The sequence below is a fragment of the Acanthopagrus latus genome, chromosome 23 (genome assembly GCF_904848185.1).
Source record: "Acanthopagrus latus isolate v.2019 chromosome 23, fAcaLat1.1, whole genome shotgun sequence".
NCBI lineage: Eukaryota > Metazoa > Chordata > Actinopteri > Spariformes > Sparidae > Acanthopagrus > Acanthopagrus latus.
This window is the reverse complement of record NC_051061.1, coordinates 18,352,912-18,369,113: the sequence shown is the minus strand read 5'-3', so window position 1 is coordinate 18,369,113 and position 16,202 is coordinate 18,352,912. Positions and strand designations below refer to the sequence as shown.

Here is a 16,202-nt window from a genome sequence, read left to right as displayed (position 1 = left end):
GAGTACACAAAAACTACAGAATAGATTTGCAAAAAAATTTGGACAGAGGAAGGGTTACAGCCCAGAATAGACCACACTAACTTTTGGTGCAGATCTGAAAAAAAAAAAAAAAAAAGACAGATCCAGGAATTTTTTTCTCTCTTTCTGGCTCATTTCATTAATTATTCAGGGAATAATTCACAAGTCTTGATGAAACAAATCAGCCATATTTAAGTGGCTGGTGTCTACCGGTGAGTACAAAAGGGGACTGTTGGGCCTGGCAGAGGTATGAGCTCTGTCGCTCTAGTTTTAGCACAGCAGCATTTAACACAAGAACCAACACAGCATGTTTTAATGTATAAAGTTAAACTTTTATTTTTATAGGCATACACTGTACATAGCAGTAAACTCCATTTTGTTCATCTCTACTGAGAAAGATCTCATTTCAACGTGGGCTTCAATGTTTGATAAGTGAAAAACAGAATGTGTAACAAATCTGGACAAACACTATAAAAAATAAAGAAATGATGATAAATGATATTTTACATTCACATGTGGGGGACTTTAATATTTGGTCAAACACTGATAATTTTTGCTTTTTAATGTGGTCACAACCTTGAAAAGGTTTCCTTTAACACATCTCTGTTTGTTATGCGACACATCCACACTGTTTCAACCTTTTTCTGTGTGGAATCATTTGGCACTTATATATATATGTATATATATATATTTTCCAATGGAAGACATTTACTACGTGACTGGTTAATCTTTAAATCAGTTCCCTCACAAAGTGTGAAAGCCTTCGGATCATGTAAACATGATGATGTAATGTTTTGACGTTGCTCAGAGTACCGATACAAAACAGGTTAATGTGTAAAATGAAAAGAGGGATGAGATCTCTTCACCATCGTATACAGGTTACATTCAGTCAGTCGGTTTCTCGTCTGGTTGCCTATTTTTGCAGAACAATGTTATAAATGCACAATAATTTATTTCACCATTAACATGTGGTGGTGATGCTAGCCGCTGAAAGGGGTTCATAGAAGAACGTAACAAGCTGTCGAACCTGCCGCTTCCTCAAAGGCTCCTCTGAAGAACAAGCACTGGGTAACATCACACTACAATACTGAGTGACTGCACGGGGCAGCGTCTGACTGAAGCTAATGCTGTGACTAACATGGTTAATGGTTTGTTTATCCAAGAGACAGCACATGCATTTCACTGGTCATCATTAGGTACGATGTAAAAGCTTGCGTTACGTATTGAGAGGTCAAACAAAAGCCAGTCTAAGTACAGTAACAGAACTGCTGAGAGAGTAACACACTGTATGATGGGTTATCAAAGCGCCTTTCGCCTTGACGAGATGGAACAAAGAGAAAAATAAAAAACAAAACACGTGATCCTCTTGGTGCGGTAAGCGATACGGATTAATAGTATTTCCACTTTAAATAGTTACGTTTTGTAAGCTTGGTGTATACAGTCTCGCAGGTAGGTGGCTGGGTCTGGGCAGATGAGAGAGAGAGCTGACGGCTGTCACTGACGGAGGTGGTGTGGTGGTGTCTGCAGAGCGGGAGCACCTGCAAACAGGGAGGGACTTTCTATTTTTGGAAGTGCAGCAGAGAGGGTGGAGACAGCAACCGTTCAGCTAGATATGACGCTGCAGAGAGGGACAGAAGCACTAGTGGGTGGCTGAAGAGTCCGGGACAGGTTACGGAGGTAGGCTGCAGGTGTAGCTAAGTCATGTCTACCTCCCTCTCTATGCCCACGTATTTGAGGGCATCGGCTTGGCTGTATCTGTGGGAGGAAGCAAAGAGTTTTTTAGCTGGTATCAGTGTCTTCAGAAACCAGTTACTCGTCAGTCACATTTGCAGCAGCCTTTTTTTCGGTTTTATTTGACTTTGAATCTACCTGTAGTCAAAGAAGAGCTCCTCTCCTTGCAAAATAGCTCGTTTGGCAAAGATTCCAATGCGGTGGTCTCCATTCACCATCACCACTGCAACGGCACACATCAACATCAGCCGACCACAGACACACAATTCCCTGAATTCAAAACAAACCGACTCAGTCGTACCTTTCGCGTAGCAGTTTGGGTTAACTGAATGATTTGCAAAGCGGATTTTGTTCCCCTTTCGTGTGGCGTCCACAACAAAGTCTACTGAGAGACAGAGTGAATTGAGGATTACTCCAAATGTTGTAACAGCGCTGTTATTGCGACCAGGAGCGTGGGATACTTGCCATTGTTCAAGTTGAAAAGGAAGCTAGACATGTATTTGTCATAGATCCTTCCACGTCGGTCTGCCTCATCCTGGGAAATCAGCTGAGGATGCAAACACACACACACACACACACACACACACACACACACACACACACACACACACACATATACACACACAGACACAGAAACAGAAAACGCCGTCAGCACAACAACTTCAATCAATAAAAACGGTAGAATCTGACTTCACTGCAGGGACTTGCCTCTCCGCAGTATTCAGAGATAAACTCGTTTTTCTGCACTGGTTCTTTGATGAAGGTGCCCCATCCAGCGACATCTGATGGAGCCAAAAGCAGGTGCTGACAGAAGGACACCACAAGTCACGTGAGTCATCTAGGATAACTAGAATATCAGATTTGTCACACTGAGCCATCAAGACCTTCAAGTGTCCTTGTGTACCTTTTTCAGTCCTCTCTGGATGCTGCAGTTCTTGCAGGAGACCCCTTTGCTGTCCCAGTGGTCTGCGGCGCCGCAGGTCATGCACAGATCTGGGTCACACTCCCTCACAGCCAAGTAGCAGGGGCACTGTTTAGTGTTGCACTGTGTCTTACACCTGCAGCCTGGGAAGCGGTTCTGGCCTGGAAATCATTTAGACACACAGCTGCTCTGAAACCGGGACGTTTATGAGCAGATTGCATGCAGAAATACAGAAATATAATACATTATATGAGTTGGCAGAACACAATAGGATTATGATAAATAATTCCATTTCAAAATGCAGTTGAGGCACAGAAGCTCTGTGGCTGAGTATTGCTGAGAAGCTCATCTGTCAGGGACCTCTGCTGGCAGATATGTTGAAATACAATTTTGCAGGCAGTAACATAACACCCTCCGGGCAGATGAACGGAAGGATCAGGCAAGAAAAAACAAAATGTCTTTCCAGCAGCTTCAGCTCGGGGAGGACTGTCCATAAGAAGAGCTCCGGGCAGAATCTGTCTTCTCTGTTGTGCCGTTTTAACCTCCAATCCCCAGCCCGTGTGGGTTTTATGTGTCTGTATCATCAAGTGTTGTTTAGCTGGAGCAGTCTGACTCATACTGATGTTGCAGATGATGGTGTATATCAGGCACGGAGCCTGTCACATCCCTTTGATTTCTCTCCAGCTCCTTAGAGCACACACATGTGCAACTCGGGGCTGCTTCCTGTTTGGCCCTGACTCTCCTCTGCTACGGGAAAAGGCGAGGTAACAGTCGGGTGAGTAGGAGGAGGAGGGGGGGGGAGAGAAGGTGACTGAACCACAACAGATGAGCAAATGAGCCATGAACCATCAAAACTGTTGCAAAATGTTTAATTCGCCTCATCTTCTTTCCCTGCTGTAAACTCCCCAGAGCAAAAAACAAAATGCATTCCTCCACCATGTGGCCATTTCGGAAAGCACAGTTCTGGGTTGTTGCTGCTGCAGCAAATGCCTCATTGTGAACACAGCTCTGTATTAAACAGACACCCACCTATCCCCGCCAGAGGACAGACTCTCCTCTGATTGCTGCCAGAATACTGCAGAATCGTTTCTCATTCTGCTGCCCTGCTCTATTGTGGCCTGGCAAAATGGGGCTTTGAAGCTACTGAGCGCTTTCAGTGGAAAATGTGGTTATGACAGGATTTTTTTTTTTTTAGCATCGCAAGGCAGACGAGGCTCCTTCATGTGGTTTTGACTGTGTGAGACGAAAGGAGCACGCAGTACAGGAGAGCATGATCTCGAAGGTAAATAAAAGAAGGTGAGACTCACATTCGTGCTCACACTGGCAGAACTTCTCACAGAAATTCTGGGTCATCACGCACGGGCAGGAGCTGTCGCATGGATGGTCGGGGTGATCACATGGCTGGTAGTTGTACACCTGATTGGACGAGTTATCTGGAGCAACAGAGGACAAAACCCTCAGACTGGCACAGCAAGCTGTGCTGTATTTCAGAGGGCATGGTGGAGTAACAGAGTAACAGTGAGGTTATAATTCTGAGATGAACATACCTTTCTTTAGCTGAATCTTTGCCCATAACCTGCCATATTAAACAAACACAATTGCAAGGTTTACTCTCTAACTCCTCTAACTTGTTCAGCACCTGTTCAAGTTACGCACATTTTCTTTACATGGCTTATTCAGTGACAAATCTGTAACAGCAAGACTAAGTGCATTATTACACTAAATGCATTATTAGCACTTGCAAGGGTGCAGGATACATTCATCAACACATGAGATTTTAAGGTAGACAAATTCACCATTACTTGTTGCTTTTTAGTGTGCATATTATTAGCTTATTGTCTATTATGAAGCAGTTATTAATGCATTAATCTGCATGGCCGTATTCTGCATCCACAAGGTAATTTCCACCAATAACTGATTTTTGATAGAAGGTGTTGTACATTAATTCATTTTTTTTTTCTCAGTATAATACTAAATTAAATGATCAGCGCACCCAAAAGTACTCACAATGTAGACAAAAAGTCCATACACTTGTCTGGTTTAATCCATGTCTCTGGAAGCCCTGAGATCCCAAACTAACTTAAGGTAAAAGTGCTGAAAGAGCTGTATGGGGCCAATTTTGTGTTTTCTGAGTTGTTATTTTAAAGTTTTAGAAGGAGTCAGAGGATACTACAATGCTGCTTTGCGGTGACGCTCTAGATGTTTTGTGGAGTACAAAACCTCACCCGACTTTCAATCGACATGGGTGTGACTAGATAAAGACGAAAACTTAACTGTTCCTTAAGTCTGAGTCAGAATATGTGACCCATTCTATAGTGGGGTCTAGCTAATAACTAATTCACTGCTAACTCAAACACCTTCCAACAGAGAACTTGTGCCTGGTAGTAGTAGAATACGATGCACAAAAAGGCATTAAAAAGTGCTTTGTAATGACTAATAAAGCTGCAGATGCTGCTCATAAACATTCTAAAAAGTAACTAGTTAATGGTGAATTTTTGAACCCTAACACAGTGTTACAATGTATCTATTCAGAGAAGTTTCACTGAGCGCCAAGCTCTCTTTTGCGAGTGATCATGTTTCAGTCAGTCAGCAAAAGGTGGGCGAGGGAGAGGGAGAGGGAGAGGGAGAGGGAGAGGGAGAGAGAAAAACTGGTGATATCATGCCTGTGTTTCTTTTTCTTCTTCTGGGGCGAGATGCCTCCGTCAACCACAGGGACACGATGAATCAGGACCTCCTTCACTGCAAACTCGTACACCTGCGGGAAATGAAAAGGAAAATGAGCAACACATTCCCGGTAATTTCTCACAAACGTACACTACTGTGAGGAAAGTCTGTTCTCTTCACCCTAATTAAGTTGTGTAATGTAGGCCCACTCAAGCTGAAAAGCACATTGCCACAAATTACGCCACAGTACATCCTGCTCCCTCCATGCTCTGCTATCAAAACTCCGCTGCAGAGGCCAAACATACACATGCATGTGTGTGCGCATACACACTCGGCCGCTTCTGGCTGCCAAAACCCAGATTTGGCCTCTTCCCTAGGACACAGACATACATAATGATGCAGCTGGTTTCAGCATTTCCACGCAGTTAAGCAGTGGGCGGGGCCCTCTGGTTGCCAGCAGCGCTGTGACGGACAGTTTAGTACAGACTCTGGACTGTACTGTAAGAGAGGCTACACGCAGGATAGACAGAAGGCTGCTTCAACATGTCTGTCTCAAATACTCTATTAGTATTTGTTTTAGCTGTTATTTACTGCGTGCTTTGCGCTCATCAATTTGAGAAATCTAATTCAAAAACTGTGATAATCTCTCTAACCCCCCTCCCCCCCGCTTGTGTACAGTCCACATGACATAAATCTATGAATGTCTGAGCCTGAATAACTGCATCATGAGAGAATATGAGAGACGTCACATCTGGTAATCATCCTGTTTTATGGTGCCACATGCCATTCTCTCTGTAGTCAGCCCAATTATCCACACCATAAACCGCAGGCACCGGATGCATGTGTTAGAACGCTTGCACTGACGCAAACGCAACAGGAATCATCGCCATAACTACGATGTTAACTATGATTTCAAAACTACTCTGCATCACTTTTCAGAAAGTATTAGTCAGAGTTCATTATTCTAACATTTGAAACTACATTTCATTGCTAATAAGGGTAGCAGACAACAGATGCGACAGCAAACAACTCACAACTGATTTTACTGCGAGAGCTGTTTCTCTAAAATTAAAGCCTCATTTCTCAGAAATTGCCTTGCTCTTATTTCCGATTTGTCACCATGCCCTTGTTTTATGTGTGTTCCTTGTCTTTTCCGTTCACAATTGTTACATCTATTTCTATCTTTTTTTTGTCCCCATTCCACCATCTGGTCTTTTAAAGGGGGAACTGATTCTGCACATCAAAATCTGTTTACGGGTCTCAGGGAGTATTACTGCATGGGCTGTATGACGACTTTTGTGGCTCCAGCGGCAACAACACGAAAAAAAATCTGGGGGTGTGGAGTTGGGAAGAAGTGGGTTTACTAGACCTCTGAGGCGCGCGACTCTCGGCTACATAAGCCGTTAGTCGCATAACAACACTTGAGGAACACTTCATCATGACCATCAAAAATATACGGTAAATTTATATCTGATCAAACTTTAGTTAATAGTTATTTGACTGTTAAAATTTAACACAATGCCTCATAAATCAACTGTAAATGAATTATTAAAAAATAAAAGTTCTGACATTATGGTATCAATGTCTTGTGTTGCATATAAATCTCCTGATGAGCTAATTAGCTACCAGTAGCTACAGTTAGCTACAGTAAAAGATTATTCTGCTCATAAGTTGCTCCCAAATTGCTTTGATTATTATGCCTATTATTATTAACTACACAGTATTTATTAACCATTAACTGAATATCATACATCATCTTTACAATAAACTACTGATTTAACTCAATTTACTTTAAATTTATCATTTATTAACAATGATTATTATAAAGTGTTAGCCACGCTCGCAATTCACTTGCATTGTGGGTAATGTTGGCACCAGTTTATGACAAGGAAGAAGAACACACTACACTACACTACACTACACTACACTACACTATACTATACAATACTGTCTGTAGCAGCTTGGTTAGATTTAAGCTATATTTTGTTGTGCTTTCAATCATTATTAGTCAGTAGGAGATTTTTTGATGTATTGAATACAGAAGGAGCACGCTGAGATGGAAATACTGTCAAGTTTGTAAACATTTCACCTCCTTGCAGTTCTTTGTACCGATGAGGCGAGCGATGGAGCAGAAGTTGTTGAAATATGTGCCGTGTAGCACCCTGAACAGTGACTCCTCTGCCCCGCTCCACTGGACCACACAGCAAGCTTGCTCTGCACCGTCATCATCCGCTGGACGTAGCTTGGTGGGAGTTTGGCAACGCGAATTCCCCTCTGTTAAACACACACAGACAGAAAAAAAACACTTGAACGTCTCTGACTAACCACTCTTGGCAGAGTGTTTGTCTCAGATTTTTTGAATCTACACACACAAACACTTTTCTATTACTTGGTCTTGGCAAAAGGTTTGGTACACCTTTTTTTTCTCCATACACTCATAAGACATCCTAATTCAACCCTACGCTGACACATATATATTACTATTCCTGGGTGTAATTTCTGCGTATCTGCATGTGCACACACAGCCACAGGGGACTGTGGGCTTTGATTTTGCTTTTTGGAGATTCGGGACTGATGCTCGTACACCCACAGCTCAAGGCAGAGAGCCGAATGTTGCTTGGCAACAGGCTGAATGCAGCATTGCTGTGGCCACATGCTCCAGCAGAGTGTCTTTATTAATCTGCTTAACAATCTGTTTTTTCCACATTATCTCAACACGTGCAAGAGAGTTTGCTGAGTCACCGACTGAGCACAAGCGGTTTCCAAAGCTAACAGAGACTTCCAGTGAGGCACTGATGGAGACGAACAACAACCTGAGAGGAGGAGAGGACGACAAAGAGCCAGAGGAGATGGCTCTTATTTCCCTCCCGCTGCTCCCCACATGGAGATGTCAACAGAGAGGGGAAAAAACAGAAAGGAAAAAAAAAAAAAAAGCAAAGGGGAAGGAGGCGGAGAGGGAACAAAGTGTTTATGTTGGGGCTGAAGCATGCAAAACTGATGGCTGGTTTATTATGCTTGGCAAGACGGAGCTGATATTGAGAGGAGATGCAAGAAGAGAGAGGAGAGAGCAGGATGTGACTTGAACGCTATCATGCTCAGCCAAATTTCACTTTTCTGAGGGGGCTTTCACAGAGGGAAGGATCCGGGGGAGGTTATGGTAAATGATGCATTCACTCAGCCATACGGTGACTCAGAAACACATTAAATAACTGTGTGGAGCCTAAGAGCTAAAAAAAACATGAGCAGAGCTTTACATGTACCTAGTCTACGGAAGCGGTGAATACGCGAATCTCAAAACAATAAATAAAAAATCAATGAAAACAACAAAAGTAAGAAACTGAACCTTTTCCGTGACTCCCTTAGTCATCCTAGCTAAAGCAGACAAAGCAGATGGTGCTTTCAAAAGCAGCTCCAAACCAATTTCCTGTGAGATCAGACTCCCACCTGAGGAGGAGGTGGTTTCGTGGTCGCTGTCGCCCTGTTTGCCTTCCTCAGGAGACTCAGACGGTCCAGGACAGCTGGAGCTGGTGGGACGCTGCTGCCTCCGGCGCCTCCGGGACCTCTGTGATCGTAACATATTCTGATCCACAAACTCTTTAGCCCCTTTCTGCAGGAGCGAGCACAGGGGATGGGAAGAAAACAACAAAGGGTAAACAAAAAGATACAACGCTCACCGCGGCGTACAGAGTGCACTGTGAGCCAGGCATACCTGTAACAGGAAGCAGTCCACGCCACACGGCTCGCTCTCCATGTGGATCTCCTTACTCTTCCTCTTGTAAACATTGGGCGAAGCATGGAAAGCTTTACGAACACAAACAAATGTGTTTTCACTCTGTTGTACATCAGGGCATCAGAAAACATTCAGAAACTGTAGGCAATTAATAAAATAAAACATCCAGAGGAACAGAAACAGGACATAGTATAATCATAGTGCATTAATCATAATCTCACTGGAAATAAATAAACAAATTAATTCATAATAAATAAATAAGACATTACGGTGAAGGAAACAGTCGTATTTGAAGCAGCGCCTGCAGAAGAGGGTGTGGAAGGAGTGTAACGACTGCTCCCGCTGCACGGACTTTGCAAAAGGTCCGTCCAGGTTGGGGGTGCAGAGGGGGGGCAGTTTCACCGGACCGGGGGGCTCCAAGAGGTCCTTGTACCTGTGGAGGTGACAGGGTGAGCTTTAGTCGATGTATACATAAATCACGTGTACAGTTCCTTTGCCACAGTATTCTCATTTGAAGTAGGGGCTAATGTTTCTTTCAAAGTAAAACTCTTTCAGATGCTGATGCAATGGCTCCTTTGAGTCACAGAGCCCGAGAGGGAGCCTCCATTATTACTTCCCTCCCTGACAGCTCGCGTCACCATGGTGAACACTAAGCAACGGCCCGTTCAGCATTGTGCTCATAGACCCCTGGTTTCACTGCACTTTTCTTACTTTTCCTTCAGCTCCTCCATGGTGCCCTTGTAAGGGAACATTGAGGCGATGGCTGTAAATATCTTATCGTTGGGGACCTTCTTGCTGCCGGACAGGTCCCTCACTTTTGGGGGAGACAAGAGAGAAACAGAGAGTAGGTTACACAAATAACCCTGCTTTGTGCACACATCAGGTTCTGTGACACATTCACAAATAAAGCTTATGAAATGTGTTGTTTTAAACATTTTGCAATGTGTACACATGTTTTTTTTTTCCAGCGCTCAAGGCCAGTTTATCTCTTTTCAGTCTCTTTTACTCATATGTGGACATTTGTGTCTGTGTGTACTGTAAATTCAAGGTACTCACAATTATTTGTCTCACACACGACATCTCAGAGACAAACAATGCACTATTTGCACAAACACAATTGCGTAACAACTTTAAGTTCTTTTCAACCACGTAACTTCAAATCTGGTGACTTAGAATATTTCTGATAAACTGAGGCATGGTCTTTTATGGGTTGAGACAATTTCCCAACCATTTACGATCAGTCAACAATTTAAAAACCCTCTTGGATTAGCGTGACAATACATCGTTGCAAAAATACATCATATGTGATGTGATATGATATCAAACCAAAGACTAGAAATATTTTATTGCGCAATGAACGCTTTTGCTTAAGTGAGGTGTCTGAGTTTTTCTTCCACCCCTGTGCACCAGCAGCTGAATGTCTGTGTAATCAGGTGTGCTTGCATTTCACTATCACTAAGCGTGCATACAGCCTAGTTTCCCATAAAGCCCGGTACGAGAGGTCATTAAGTTCTGTAATTAGAGCCAGGCCATATCAGTGTCATGGACAAACAGGTTCCCTCACTCACAGCACCCGTGCAGGCCTACAGAGACAGCTTTAAAGTAAACAATGCCTGTGGCAAGAGCTGCTGTGGCAGGGCGACCTTGTGGCAGCTGTACAGTGTAATGAGAGGAACAGTACCGGCCTTGTTCGCGCTGCAGCCCTCTTGTTCTCTCACACAGCTGAAGACTTGCTCACCCTCGGTTGTGCTCTTCCTCTTCCTCCTGATGAATGCCACTGTACCAGGTTTGGTGTCTTCTGAAGCCTCCACTGAGCTCCTCCTCATCACTCTCTCGTCCTCTTTCTTTCCCATCACCTCCGCCGCTGCTGCCGCCACTGCTTCCTCCTCATCCTCCTCCTCGTGGTCAGAGTACTGACTCAAGGCCTCCACCAGCTCCTTAAAGATCTCGTCACTGATAAACCCGCCCTCTGGGAAACGATTAACAGAGCATAAACATCACCAGTCCGTTAAGTATTTGTTTTCCACAGGCTTTCAGAAATGCTAAAGAATGACATCAGCTGCATCCTCAACATGTAATTAAACAAAGTTCCCAAGTGAATGTTGCAGTGATATACATGATGATGGTTGGATTATGGGATCTGTGGCGACATCTTAAAGGATAAGTTCATCCAGAAATGATAATTCAGTTATTATCTACTCAACCTCATGCTGATGGAGTGCCGGGGGAAGTTTTGTAGTCCTCAAAACATTTCTGAAGCTTCACAGAGAAACAGCGCAGCAGTGTTCTCCTAAACAACTGAAGGGAATAAAAAGCAGAAAAAATGCTCCATGCAGCTCATCCGGCATCCAAATCTCCAAAAGCCTCGAGATGACTGATTTGAAAAGACATTATATCACTCCCATGAGCGCCCACTTCAGATGGGAAACTCAGTTGCTAAAGTAAAGCTTAAAAAAAAGGGTGCAAATAATGTATTTTCAAATCAATTTGGGATCTCTGGTCTTCCAGAGACTTGGATTTACCAGAAAAGCTTTATTGAGCCATTTTATGATTTTTATGAAAATATCAATCTTCATCCGTTGTTTGGAAGAATTCCGCAGCGCTGTCTTGCTGTAATGCTCCCAAAATGTTTTTGTGGACTACAAAGTCTCTATCAACTTCCTAACGGCATGGGGGGTCAGTAGACATTGACTTAAATTTTAATTTGTGGTTGAACTAATCCTTTAAAGAGACTTAAAGAGGATTCAACAGGCTCACCTCTGTCTCCGTGGACACCATCGTAGTTGTCGATCAGCTCCTCCAGGAAGGCCTCGTCCTGCTCCAGCACCTCGTCGCCCATGTACGGGATGTTGTGAAGGAAGGTTTCATCCTCGACCTAAGAAACAAAACGCACATCATGTTCACATAATGTTCTCACAGTCCTGCCTCACAAACGGACTGGAATTAATAACATAAATGTAAACCAAAGGGAAGGAACATGCTTTTAGCTTGATGACATGTGTTCTCCAGCTCATACAACTGGTTTGGATGTTCATGAACCCACAACTGGTACAATTGGATAAACTCACAGAATGTCATGTTCATTTCCATTGAACACATGAGAATTCTCGAAATTGGAATCAGGTGAATGGGCATAATCTTATATAAGAGTTGTCCGTACCTGTAATGACACTATAATCACATCACCCTGGACACAATGTGGTTTATCTCATACCATAAAGTTATGCTGCAGAGGCGACCAGGAGTACATGAAGGGGATTCCTGCCACCGTCGACAGCGGCCTCATGGCGATGGCCTGGGCTTTGAATCCTGGGAAGCCAAACTCCACTGTACACATCTGTAAGAGCCCCGGAGGTGAGGTGGGGTTGACAGGACACCAGAGCAGTCCTCGGAGTTATTGGAATATTTCATAATCATATAATCGGATACACATGCTGCTCAACCCCCAGCAGGGGAAAATAAAACCCATGAAACACATTAAAGTGGAGCCTGACAGCATGAGGGAAGAGAATGAGATGCTGTTATGTCCTCACCAGCTCCCACAGGCCCGGAGACCACTTCAGGCCGCCAAGTGATCCAATTCTGGCACACTGCTATGTCCTGAGATATTTTAGTAACACCTGACAGCCAGGTGGTAATCAGAGCATAACACTGGTGCTGGTGAGGAGGACGCAACGTGATGGACGTGAGAGGTTTTCTCACGATGCATCCGAGACAGTAATAATAGATCAGATTACTAGTTCAACGGGAAAATGGACATAGTGCCTGCAAGATGGTATGTGGAGTGATGTGTTGCAATGGCTAATATTGTATTCTATACAGTACACACACACACACGTACCTTCTTGTTGGCCAGCGCTCCACTGGAAGTTGACAGAGGGATGGACTGGATCCTGAGCCTGGACCACTCTGCATTCAGGAGGTTTGTCTGCTGCTCAATCTTTTGCCTGTTGGACATGAACAGGGTCTACAAACAAACAAAAAAAAGAACAGAGCAGAGAGCATGTCACACAGCCCCGCACACACACCGCCATACACAGGCAGAAACTGATTATTATTATTTTTTTTTATAAGCAGAACCGCCAATAATTGAGTCGACCCACTTTGACCTCCTCCGCTTTTTTAAGGCGCTTTAATTGGCGGAGCCGCATGTACTCAGACTTGACCCTCCGTCTCCACTCCAGCAGGCTGCGGGAGGGTGCAAAGGAGGAAGGCTGAGGTCTTGGGGTTGGCGGGGCAGCACCCGTCCCAGGGGCTGAGGCTGCAGCAGCTGTTTCCTCCATGACTCTTTAAAAAGACAGAGAAGCTACGTGGAAAACCAGTCCAAAACAGGGTAGATACCAGTGTCAACTTAAAGGTGTCATTGGTAGAATATGGTGAGAATTCAAAGGCAGATCCAAAAAATATAAGGGGCAGCGCCTCTTGCAGTACGAAGTAGTATTACGGAACAGGATGGACCCTGGCTAGCTGGTTAGCATGTCAGCATCTCGGCAACTCAACACATGGGCGTTTTTGACACAACACACAACAACTAAGTCATTTTAAAAAAATGTTTTAGACTAAAGTTCTAACCATATCTCACAAACTGACCCCTTAAGGCCACTTAGATCCCAAGAAGGTGCACCAGCAGAAGAGCAGTGCTGTGATAGGCACCCAAAGGTCACGGTGGAGTAAAAGTCAAGATATTCACTATAATATATCAATTGTATATCAATATATATGTATCAACGGTAAAATAAATTTGGCTGAACCAATTATGGCCAATTGCTGATTCATGTTTCTTATAATCAGAATTAGCGAGATTTAAAAAAAACAACAACAACAACAACAAAAAAAAAAGTAAAGTAACAAAAAGACATACTTGAGTAAAGGTAAATTATACATATTTAAGTATATTTTACACTACTGTGCACGATTAGCAGATCCATTTCATATATTCAGCATTTTTCTGACTCAAGTAGATGTAGAGGAGTAAAATTACATTTTTAAAGTAGAGTATAAGTACAAAGAGGCAGACAATTGAAAAATACTCAAATAAAGTACATGTTTCTCAAAATGGTACCTAAGCACAGTACTTGAGTAAATGTACTTGGTTACATTCCATCACTGATAATTAATGCATTTTTGGGCAAAACTGATTATTTTCCAGTAATTTCAAGCAATATTCCTGCAAGACTTTACTGAATATGACACTCAACAGTGAGTATTTAGTGAACCATCTTCACCAGCTCTCATATCATGATCATACTCAAGATCACAACTAATATTTACACACTCTCAACTCAAGCTTTGCGCTTATATAATGTGTTGTGAGATTACTTCAGGCCCCGTGAGTCTTTTTACTACTACGCACAGCAAACGCTTCACACAGACGCATGAAACTTCCCCATTCAGCCCCTCTGGTGCTGGATCTGAAAGAGTGCCCCCCTCTGTTGGCAAAACAAAACTGACATGAAATGTAGAAAAATGCCTTCCGCACGGGTGCTTTAAACTGCTGAGGGCTGGACTGCTCCTCTCAGCCGATCACCGATGGCTCCCTGCCCAAATAAAAAAACAAAAAACAAAAAACAAAAAAAAAACCCAACCACACACTGAACAAACACACTCATCACGTATGCGCAAATAAGTAAAAGAAGTGTCCATGAATCTAACAGCACGGGGGGGACATCCACATTGCTCACGAGTGGGCGTGCCTCTCCAGAAAAAAAGCAATATGAAGCGGAGCAGAAAAGTGCGTAGTACAGTTTTCCTGTGTTTCATAACCACGTTAGTGTACATCAAGTTCCCTGCGTGAGCTAAAGCACAGCCAAAAATGAGCACAACGACAAAACTGAGCTCGGGAAACTGCCACAGTGCATGTTTTTTTTTCTTCTTCTTCTTTTACCCCCCTTCTCCTTCTTCCCCTGGACTGCGAGTCGTGCACACGTTTCAGCCACAGCTATGAAGTGCGCTACGTCCTGTAGCTGCAGTCCCGTTCAAGACGGAGCCACACAGTATCCATTTAAAATGTGGGATTACTTTAAAGACACAATGACAGCACGTTATTCTGGCGGACGCGTGTGCACGTCTGCCCCCACAGCCAGTGTCGCAGTTATTAAATACCTTCAAATCCACGTCTTGCGTCCTATTTGCTGCGACAGGAGCCCGCAACGCGTGTCGAGTCCCTGTCTGTCTCTCGTTTTTCTTTTCTTTCTTTTCTTTTCTTTTCTTTTTTTTAAATAGTAGACAGATCCGGAGCAATTAAAGGCTTTTTTTTCTCTCTCTCTGCTATGGATCTGACGCAGATATCGTCTTCGCACCGCGAGGGGATCTCAGAGAAATCCCTACGTTATCCATGGGCATGGTGCTGGAGGTTGTTGTTGTTGTAGCTTACAAATAGCTGCGCACTTGGCTTGGTTGAGCCAGCCCGAGCGGGAGGGTGACGTCTTTATTATGATCACAGCCTTTTCCTAGCAGAGGAGGATTTATGACTATTCTGCGTCCTGAGAATAAAAAGTAGCGTGGAGCAGCCACGGCACAGCCATTTACACGCGCACACAGGAACTGATGCAACTGTGCTGAGTGCGAGGGCGCCGTTCAAAATGCGTGAGGGCATCACGCTCACATGGGCACGTTTAAAGTAAATACACGGAGCGACCTCACAGGAATGTTCTATTGATTATTATTTTTTTTTAATTATTTTAATTTTTTTTTGTTCATATATTAAACAAATAGACTGCAGGCGAACCCGGAACACGTAATCACATAATACGACAATTTGCAGCGTTTGCTGGTAAAAGAAAACGTCTAATAAATGAATGAGGTGAATTTAATTATCAGGTGAAAACAAAACTCAGCAGCGGAGTTCAATCGGGTGGAAACAGTTGAGGTGTTGTTCTGCTCTCCTCCGGCAGGGTGAGCTGAACGCAGTTTATCCTCCGGCCAATGATGCCTTCGTGTCCTCCACGGAAAATCTGAACTTCGGCTATTAAACATAGCAAAGAAATGCAACAAAATCACGTTTTTGGTTGATAACTATTCTAAAATAAATAAATAAATGAACAACGGTAACAGAACTTGCTGCCACCAATTTCATCATGTCAAAAACTCCTCATAGAAATGGAATCGATTTGCATTTCTGTAGCTTTTCCAGTCTAC

The 16,202-nt window shown here is 43.5% G+C and overlaps 1 protein-coding gene across 4 annotated transcripts; it reads right to left on the bottom strand.

Moving 5' to 3' along the window:
* Positions 1-328: 328 nt before the first annotated feature.
* Positions 329-15,643, bottom strand: ezh1 (enhancer of zeste 1 polycomb repressive complex 2 subunit). Of its 4 annotated transcripts, none has more exons than XM_037089269.1 (20): positions 15,168-15,638; positions 13,169-13,352; positions 12,907-13,032; positions 12,280-12,402; positions 11,823-11,940; positions 10,804-11,034; positions 9,777-9,879; positions 9,335-9,498; positions 9,045-9,136; positions 8,780-8,942; positions 7,425-7,609; positions 5,335-5,426; positions 4,219-4,247; positions 3,979-4,104; positions 2,654-2,832; positions 2,458-2,553; positions 2,215-2,296; positions 2,051-2,134; positions 1,888-1,972; positions 329-1,773 (listed from the first exon to the last, which is right to left on the bottom strand). In XM_037089269.1, the coding sequence occupies exons 2-20, from the start codon at positions 13,346-13,348 to the stop codon at positions 1,713-1,715; spliced, it is 2,319 nt and encodes a 772-aa protein (XP_036945164.1). In that variant the 5' UTR covers positions 13,349-13,352; positions 15,168-15,638; the 3' UTR covers positions 329-1,712. The 4 variants fall into 4 exon arrangements, with proteins under 4 accessions (XP_036945164.1, XP_036945165.1, XP_036945162.1 ...); XM_037089270.1 differs by having other exon boundaries at positions 2,051-2,131; positions 15,168-15,637; XM_037089267.1 differs by lacking the exon at positions 4,219-4,247 and having other exon boundaries at positions 3,979-4,151; positions 15,168-15,643.
* Between the last annotated feature and the right edge of the window lie 559 nt (positions 15,644-16,202).

What these genes read in the sequence shown, in the direction of transcription:
- ezh1 (XM_037089267.1), bottom strand. Translation starts at nt 13,348, where the DNA reads ATGGAGGAAACAGCTGCTGCAGCCTCAGCCCCTGGGACGGGTGCTGCC. An exon ending in TCCAGAGAGGACTGAAAAAG is followed by an intron (nt 2,554 to 2,653) that starts GTACACAAGGAC and finishes TCCTTCTGTCAG; the next exon opens with CACCTGCTTTTGGCTCCATC. An exon ending in CCCAAACTGCTACGCGAAAG is followed by an intron (nt 1,973 to 2,050) that starts GTACGACTGAGT and finishes GTGCCGTTGCAG; the next exon opens with TGGTGATGGTGAATGGAGAC.